At 52.9% G+C, this 9,311-nt stretch overlaps 1 protein-coding gene and 1 non-coding gene across 2 annotated transcripts in view; one reads left to right on the top strand and one right to left on the bottom strand.

The window, feature by feature from the left end:
* Positions 1 to 1,481: 1,481 nt before the first annotated feature.
* Positions 1,482 to 9,311, top strand: part of NFE2L3 (NFE2 like bZIP transcription factor 3) — a 30,799-nt gene continuing 22,969 nt past the window's right edge. Inside the window, exon 1 of the mRNA XM_054563924.1 lies at positions 1,482 to 2,048. Within this exon, the coding sequence (XP_054419899.1) occupies positions 1,482 to 2,048 (567 nt within the window). The remainder of the gene's footprint in view (positions 2,049 to 9,311) is intronic.
* LOC129063581 (small Cajal body-specific RNA 11) lies at positions 7,259 to 7,394 on the bottom strand. The gene has a single exon (XR_008528367.1). It is a non-coding gene; the product is annotated as a small Cajal body-specific RNA 11 (non-coding RNA).

Here is a 9,311-nt window from a genome sequence, read left to right as displayed (position 1 = left end):
GGGAGTGGGGTTAGTAAAGCCTGCATTTGCAAGCCCAGTGCCAGGGAACTGTGCAGGCACAAAGGCGGGCCAAACAGGGTGTTTTGCCCTCAAGAATTTACAGTGGGCAAATCCCACCAATCTTCAACTAGAATACAAAGTAAAAGGTGCCAAGTGTTGAATGTTGACATATGGAAAAAGCACTGTGGGAGAACAGATGGGGGAAGTGATTAACTTCAAATGGAGAAAACTCAGAGGATCTCTCTTTGGGTGAAGCCTTAGAGGATGGGTACTACGAATAATGGGTAACACTCAGCACTTCCTACCTACCAAGTGCTGTGGTTGGCGGTTGATATGCATCTCATTTGGGACTCACAACAGCACCTTCGGTGGGGGGAAGGTGCTGTTATTAGTCCCATTTGACAGTGCGGAAGTTGAGGCAGGCAGCGTGAGCCATTTGTCTGAGGTCCAGGCTACTTACTAAATAAGTGGTGGAGAGAGTATGTGAACCCATATAGAGTAACTCAAGAGCTGGTGCTTGTAACTCTCACTTAAGGAGCAAAGGAGACCTTGAGGGAAGGCCTAGCATTGGGCGGGCCGCCCAGGGAACAGTGCGGGGCTTTGGGAGCCTAGAGCATGCGACCTGAGGGAGAGTGCTCTTGGATCCCAATGGCTGCTGTAAAATCTCTGTCAAACTCTGGGCTTTACATGTAATATTTCACCTGACCCCACCACATCTCTGTCGGACAGGGACTAGTCTCCCCATTTTACTGATAAGACAACTGAGGCACAGGGAAGTTAAGTAACTTAAAGTCACACGACAGGCAGGTATCCGGATCCAGGGATGAGACTCCTGAACCCACTGAGGGGGCCCAGTGTTCTCACGTGGGTACAGTCCCTTTGAAAGATGCCTGTGCCTCAGCTTTTTCCGCAGTCTGCACATCCGGTCCCTTCCCACCGGTACTTCTCCCTGACTCCTGACTCTTTACTCCCACCCCCGCATTCAGATCTACCGCCCAGCCTACCGGGGCAAAGTGGGGAGCCACTGAGCGCCCACAACTCCTGCTTCCCAGAGAGCTTTGCGTTCCCGTGGAATAAAGAGCCTTTGAGCAGGGGAGCCACGACCCGCCCTGCGCAGGCCCCTCCCATCGGCGCGGGCCCCAGGCGGCAGTGGGCGTGTTCCCCGCGGCTGCGCCCGCGGCTGGGGCCCGGCCTGGCGGTGGCGCGGAGCTGCAAGGCGGCAGGGCAGGCGGCCTTCGCGCGCAGGTGGCTCCTCCTCCGTCTCTCCTGAGCCGCAGGCACGGTGCGGACCTGGGAAGGATCGCCTTTGTGCCGGGCTCAGGGAGCCCGCGACGGCCGCTGCGCGTCCGGGTCCATTGTTTCGCGTCTGCCTCTTCCGGGCAGGTGTCGGCGGTGCGCGGGGCCCGCACGTGTCTGAGCGGCGGCTGCAGCGCTGGGACCTGCGGGCGCCGGCAGGGGCGTCCCCAGGCGTGCGACGGGAGATGAAGTACCTGAAGCCGTGGTGGTCCGAAAGCGGCGGCCTCCTGCATCTCACCATCCTGCTGAGCTTGGCGGGGCTCCACCTGGATCTGGACCTAGATCTCTACCTGCTGTTCTCGCCTCCCACCTTCCTCGGGGATGATCTACTGCTCGGGGACTGCCAGACGAGTCCCGCGTACGCGCCCAGCCTCTTCTCAGCATCGGGAGGGCGGGGGCGCACGGACCACCTGCACCCCAAAGGCCGGGAGCCAGACCCCGCGGCGGAGCCCGAGGGCCAGCTGTTCTGGGAGGTGCGCACGCTTGGGGTCCCCTTTATCCCCCGCACCCGTGTGGATGCGTGGCTGGTGCACAGCGTGGCGGCCGGGGACACCGACGGCGCACACGGACTGCTAGGCGCCGCCGCCGCCTCCTCGGCCGGAGGAGTCGGCGCCAGTGCGGACGGCGGCAACCAGGCTGCGCCGGGGGCTGGCGGGGACCCCCGAGCAGCTCCGAGTAGCCCCTTGGAGGAGGAGGAGGCACCCGCGGAACCGACGGCTCAAGTGCCGGACGCCTGCGGACACGCGAGCGAGGTAACGGGAGAGCGAGGACGCGGGCGCGGTGCGGAGTGAGCTGGCCGGGATCCCGAGACAGTGCGAGGAACCTGGGGAGGGGGCACGCCGCTGGCTCTCCATCCCCAGCCCCTAGGGGTTTGCGGGTTCGCGGACGACTCAGCCTCTCCTTTTTGTGAATCTGAATGAAGGCTATTAGACTTTTAGGCTCTTGAGAAAAGTGGGTGAAATCGTCTGTTTCATTGTAGGGACACGTTTCTTGTGTTTGATGGCTATCAAGAGTAGTTCGGGGCCGGGGAGGGGAGAGGAGAAGGGATGCTGGTAATGTGGTTGCCCACTGCAGTTTTTCAGTACCTCGTGGACACTGAGTTGTTGTTGTTGTTGTTGTTGTTGTTGTTGTTGTTGTTGTTTTTCTGGAACCCGTGCCCGACTCGGAGGACCCGAAGGCGGCCTTGGCCTCCTGGAGGACGCACGTTTCTCTTTACGAGCCACGCTCCCGGCCTAACGCGATGGCCCCTGCCCGGATTTTTAACCCAATTGCAGTTCGTTTTTGTTGCTTCCCTGGATGAAGGAGCAGTGGTCAGCGTCCAGGCGGAGGCCGGGTGGCACACCGTCCTGCGGTGACCAACCTTCCCCCGCGCTAACAATGCTCCCTCCCTCCCTCCCAGAACTTGTGTAATCGCTTATTAGCATAAAACAGGAACCCCGACAGTCACCTAGTGACTAACAAGTTCCTTTTGGTTTATCGGTTCAACCCTTTTGGCTTGACTTTCTTTTGAAAGAAAGTTCACCAGGATCTGTTGATTGACGTGTCTGTGTGTAAGGACATTTAGCATCAATTTCCACAAAACCACCTCATCCAGAGTTCCTTCAAAGGGATCTTTTTCATCCTTTCTTGGAACAAACCTTAAGTGTTCACAATTGGTATCGATCAACGTGTTCCTGGGACGTTGTTTTTTGGAGTGCAGGCTTATGCAAAATGGGAGGTGGGGCTAGACGGGTTTGTTTGCTGCTCGTCAGAACTGCCGTCTGTGTGGGCAGTTGTCAGACGGGCTTCTCCACCCTCTCCTGGAGGGGTCATCGTGCCCAAGTGCTCGGTGATTCACTGTTATGCAGATCTGATCCCTTCCTCTTCCTGGGGCCGGAACGAATGGGGTGGGGGTTGGTGTGAGTCCCGGTGGGCTCCCGTCTGTTGGGAACAGTGGAAGGCTCTGGCCACCCACTCATCCAATCTGGACCCTCCCCTCAGTCCTCTTCTACCTCCTGACGGGAGTTGCGTGCGGCTCGGCTACCTTCCCTGATTCTGTAACCCACGGGGTGAAACCCAATGCTGGATGCTGTACCAGATGGTACCCTGGCCCCCTCAGAGCCCAGTGCCAACCTGCTGGCCAAGTCTGCAGGGATGTGGAGGGAGACCAGACAGTTTAGTTTACTCCGTGAGGACTTCCCTCCCCCTCTTAGCATCGCCTGGTTGGTACCTGTTTAAACAGGCAAGCCTGCATTGCAGGGAGCTCCTGGGGCCTAGGCCCAGCCAGACCGCGGAGTCCTTGAGCACAGCTTTCCCAGGGGGGAGGGTGAAGTTCACACGGGGCCATTCTGGTGATGCCTCCCCCGCTGCCAGGTGTGGACCTTGCTAGACCTTGGTAGCTGTGGGGATGACCTGGTCGTACTGATTTCAGCGAAGATCAGCTGTGAAGCACCTTAGAGTTTTCCCAGCCAGTTCATCTTTGCTGGTAGTGCCTTTTTGATGTTAACCTTATGAGATACACACGCCTGGCAGCCTTCTATACAGTTTGTACTTATGGCAAATGGAGGCCCAGCGAGGTTTGGGAAGTTGGCTAAAGCCACGCAGTTTGAGTGCCAGTAGTGGGGCGAGAAGCTGAGCTGACTCTCAGACTGGCATGATAATTAAGCACCTGAACTGTACTCAGGTTCTGTGGACAAGTGTGCGGCGGGAACGGGGTGACACCCCTCGCTCCTGACCCCAGGCCTGCTGTTTTTCTGTGCTGGATTGGCTTTTTAAAGCAGAGTATACTGTCTTTCATGCCGAGGTTACAATTTAAAGCCATGACCGGAAGAAAATGGGGCGGGAAACAGGCACTGGTTTTTGCAATCCGCCAACCTGAGTTTAGGGACATCACTTACTGATGTGTCCTCATACAGGTCACTCCAAGCCTCAGTGTTTCATCAGCGGGAGAGTAAAGCTTACCTCCGGGTGCTGTGCCAATTAACTGGAAAGAGCTGTGAGAAGTGCCAGCCCCGTGCGTGCATCGGATGTATTCTCTGTCTCCTCAACCCACCATCCTTCACCTGTCCCCACTCACTTTGTCTCCTTTTGTCTTATTTGTCTCTGTGTCTGGTTTGGTTGGTTGTTTGTCAAGGGGTAGGGTGTGTTGCAGCCAGACTGCCTGGTTTTGAATCCCAGCTCCACCACTCAGAGCTCTGTGACCCGAGGCCAGTTTCCCAACCCGTCTGGGCTGCATTCTCCTCATCTGCACGTGGAGAATAATAAAGGTGCCTACCACATAGGGCTATTGTGAGAAGCAGTTCGTTCCACACAACAGGCTAAGAACTGTGCCCCTTGTGTCTTACTTGCTTGATAACTTGTTCATTACTGCCAGCTTCAAAGAAGGGCAGCGCTTTGCCCCAGGGGCTGTCCTAGGTTTGTTATGTCTTTAAATGGATCATTCTGGTGGCTGATGTTTGAGTTGTAGGGAACTCTGGTTTTACAGTACAATTTTCCATAATTTTTGTGCATGTGCACAAATATTCTGGAGTAGGGGATTTTCTAAGTATCAAAAGAAGTACTGCTTTGGTTTCACTTCTTTGTGCGACTCTTCACTGTCTGAAAACAGAATCCGGAATTCCCCAGGGCCGACACGCTTCTCTCGGTGACCACAGCCATTCATTCCCGACCGATGAAGCACGCGTCCTGCAAAGTAACGCGTGGGTGCAACAAAGAAATGAACAGTTTTTGCAGAGTTGAATGTGTGAGCCTATTTGGAGGTGGAATGGCTACTCACAGCCAGCTTCAGTATTTCAAGGGAGCTGTTGCCGCTTTGAAACTGAGAGGGTTTGCGGTCATCTTGATGTGGTTTCATGCCCTGGGATGGGCACCCTCTGCCCAGGTGAGGGGTTCCCAGCAGGACCTCTCAGTTTACTGTTCATGAGACTGTGTTTCTTCAGGCCACAGGAAGAATCTGATGCAGTCAGTACTTGCTTCTAAGAGAAAGGGGAAGAGAAAGGTCCTTGATTGTTAACGTAAAAATGAGTTTTCCTTTCGAAATCAGAGATAGTCCCTGATGCCTAGGCAGCTGCAGATAGACGAAAGTTCAAACACTTGCCTGTTTTTAACTCACAATTAGGATACGGAACTAGTCCAGTGATTACATACATTGCAGTGCTACAAAGTTTCACAGTAGGCTCTTCGTTTTGCTTCCTGAAGGACACTGTAAAGATGACCTTCGTATGGGAAAGGATGACATAGGTCACAGTATGAGTGTCCTAGGACTGCCAGAATAAAGTAGTACAAGCTGGTGGCTTAAACAATAGGCCTGTGTTGTCCCCACAGACACGAAAGTATCTGCAGGGTTGCCCCCTGCTGAGGGCTGTGAGGGACAGTCAGCGCCGGGCGCTCACGTGCCGGAGTTTGCTGACAGTCTTTGGCAGCCCTCACCCCAGGCTCTGCCTTCATCTTCACATGGCACCTCCTTGTATTATGCCTGTCAGTATCCAAATTTCCTTTTTTATAAGGACACCAGTGGTGTGGATTAGGGGCCCACCCTATTCATCTTAACCAGTGACACCCACAGCACTTCAGTTTCCAAATAAAGTCACGTTCCGAGGTATTGAGGGTTATGACTTCAACATGTGGATCTTGAGGGCAACAATTCAGCCCATGACACAGTCACCCTCTCCCTTTTCCTGGCAACCCCTGGGGTACTCAGCTTACGTAGCAAGTGGGCCCCAACTGTTGGAAACTACGCTGTTTCTGGAAGCGGCTGGCCTGTATGTAGGATCATTTGCAGCAGGATTTGGTATGTGCTCCTAAGCAAATCCAGGTTTTTCTTTTTCTTTCTTTTTTTTTTTAAAGATTTTATTTATTTTTAGAGAGAAGGGAAGGGAAGGATAAAGAGAGGGAGAGAAACACTAAATGTGTGGTTGCATTTCACGTGCCGCCTACTGGGGACCTGGCCCACAACCCAGGCATGTGCCCTGACTGGGAATTGAACCCGCAACCCTTTGGTTCGAAGGCTGGCATTCAATCCACTGAACCGTAGCATCCAGGGCTTCCCCCCTGCACCCCCCGCCCCCCGCCTTAATGTGCAGCAACCCCAAGGAACTTTATTTCAAACTTTCTCCAGCCAGTCCTTCACCTCAATGGGGAGGTCATAGCCATACCGTTTCCGCAGTGTCCCTTGGATCATTCTCTTCTCCATTCCCCCTGTTTCTCAGCTCAGCTGAGACATCAGGCCACAGGGCCTAAGCCCTGACTCAGGAGCAGGCTGGCCTGGTGGTCCAGGGCTCCAGACTGGAGTCTGATCCGCTGGGGTAGCTGTAGGCCTTGGCTCCATCTCTGACTGGTTGTGTGATCTGGGTTACTCTTCTTAACCTCTCTGTGCCTCGGTTCCCTTATCTGTCAAATGGGGTGGTAAGTGTACCTTCGGGAGTTGTGAGGATTAAAGGAGATCAAGCAAGTTCAGCAGGGCTGGTACATGGTCAGCCTGCAGCAATGTCAGCTACTGCTATTGATTCGGCTCTCGGGGCTGTTACGCCCCTTCCCCAATTGATTTCTGTCCGTGCTGGTGCTAGATGCAGGTTTCCATAACATGCCTTGGTTCTCTCCGCTTTTATTTGGGGAGCCTCCGCTAGCTCCTCATTAGCCAGCAATTTGATATTTTGTCATTCACGGCTCTTTATGTGGCCAGTGTGACCCAGCTCCCTAACTGCCCTAGCTGAGCTTATCTCCCATGATCCTCTGCTTGGAGCCTACTTTCCAGCTAACACTCCCTTCCTTTTCCCCAGACAGCCCCCTTCTTTCCTGCCTCTTATTCTGTTATCTTTGGCCAAAATGCCTCTTTTCATTCCTCCCAAGTCTTTTACTGTTAAATTCTTGCACATCTCAATTGTCACCTCATCTACAACCATTTTCTGCTCTTTCCTTCCAACCCTGTTACACTCAATAATATTTCTTTTATGGGACTTGGCATTCTCCCCTTTTTTAATCTTAAATTGTCCTCTTGTGCCTTTAAGAGCCAACTCTATACTGTACTCAGGGCAGCCCTCTTAAACTGAGAGGGAGATTGCTGTGTGTCCTGCCAGACTCCCCAGAGAGCAGGGGAGCAGAGAGAGCGTAGGCCAGGGCAAGTGGCACCTTACGTTGAACTGCAGTTGTCTTGAGTGTGAAGACTGGGTCTTCACTTTAACCCCCAACTAGCACCCAGATGGGGTGAGGAACGCAGGCCGGTTCAGCGAGCACCTGTTGAGCACTCCTCATCCGTCCCTCTACGTTGGTTTGATACCATACACTGGAATGTGTCGTGAGTCCTTCATGGCCAGAGTCCAATTCGAAAGTAGGTCAGATCCGACTCCTGATGGGCCCTCTGACCATTTAATGCCAATTTGAGTGGATGGGGGCAGCAGAAAGCAGACTTTCAGGTTGGCGTTGTAATTACTCAGGTGGCAAAACAGGATTGCCCAAAGTTACACAGCAAATTAGCAACCTTGCCTGGAATAGACCTGGTCACTGTTCTTAAGCACTGAGTAAACCATACCTCCCACCCGCTGCAAAACACGCGTTGTGAAAACAAGCTTCTCCCATTCTGGGCAGCCTTTCAATACGAATAGTTTATTCTCAAAATCCAGTTAAGGAGTTATGTTATTATTTAAATACACTTGTGGGAATTATGTTTGTTATCCAGTGAAGGAATTATGTTATTATTCAAATACAAACACCAGCTGAGGCCGGTGAGGCCCTGCTGCACAACTGGGTTGTCTGGGGTTCCGCTGCAGGTGGTGGTGAGCAGAGCGTGGGAAGTGGCTAGAGGCCTGACCCTTGGTCGCAGTGGTGCAACCTTTGAAGATTGGTACAACTCAGTAGCAGCCAGGGTTCTCTGGAGAACAGAACCAGTATAATAGGAATATATATTATACCAATACAGTATGAGAGAGAGAGAGAGAGTGTCTGATTATTTCAAGGCTGCCATGGCTGTGGAGGTTGGCAAGTCCAAACTCCAGGTGAGTTGGAAACCCTCAGCAGGCTCGAGGCAGAATTTCTTCCTCAGGGAAGCCTCAGTTTTACTTGTAAGGCTTTTCAACTGATTGGATGAGCGCACTCAGGTTATTGAAGGTGATCTCTTTAAAGCCGCCTGGTTTGGTTGTAGCTGTCAACCACATCTACAAAATATCTCTGCAACAGCACCTAGGTTAGTGTGGGAGCAACTGTGTACAGCGGCCTAGTCACATGCCATGTGAGCACATAAAACTAATCGTCACATTGTCCTGGCCTCACTGCTACCAGGGCGACCTTTGTGAGAGGAGAAGGTTAACCTCCTTCTGGAAGAGTCTGGTGAGAAGGAAATAGCACTGTGTTAAAGGGCTGGTACAGTTCCTGGTGTGTTAATACTCAACAGATGATTTGCCCTCATTGCCCCAGAGCTGGGGGTCAAATCTCCAGGAAACTCCTGTCCCCAAGGAGGGAAATCATTTGGGAACTGGTTGACCAGAGTGGCAAGGGGACAAGATGGCTAGCTCAAACATTTGAAGAGCTGTGACGTGCAGGAGGCCTTGGACTTTTGAGGAGGTAGGTCCCTCCTATAAATATTTCAGTATACATTCCTGAAATACAAGGACTCTTAACTATAACCACAATGCCATTAGCATACCCGCCCCCCCCCCCAAATCAGTAATTCTTTGCTATCATCAAATATCCAACCAGTGTTCAGATGCCCGGATGATTTCATGAACAGTTTTCCAGGATGGTTTGTTGGACTCGAGATCCACACAAGATTCTTTACCTTGCACGGTAAAGCAATGTGCAGACAGGAACGTCATTTATTTGTGTGGAGTCACCCTGTCCCACCGCTGCCATTCTCCGTGGGACACAGTAGAATCAAGTGGGAGCCAGTGTGGGTTGTGGTGGTGCATCCGGGGTTCCGGCAGGAAGCAGCCTTCGCCCTAGATGGCTCCCATAAAGGGACTTAGGAATGACTCCTTGCTGGAGCAGTCAGGGAGGGGGGTGGGGGGTGGAAAGAGTGTTATGAGAGCCAAGTGTGGTAAAGCAGG

The sequence above is a fragment of the Pteronotus mesoamericanus genome, unplaced genomic scaffold, assembly GCF_021234165.1.
Source record: "Pteronotus mesoamericanus isolate MK-2021 breed Mesoamerican mustached bat unplaced genomic scaffold, CSHL_Meso_final scaffold_85, whole genome shotgun sequence".
Taxonomy (NCBI): Eukaryota; Metazoa; Chordata; class Mammalia; order Chiroptera; family Mormoopidae; genus Pteronotus; species Pteronotus mesoamericanus.
The sequence above is the reverse complement of the archived record's forward strand: the minus strand, read 5'-3'. Positions and strand labels throughout refer to the sequence as shown.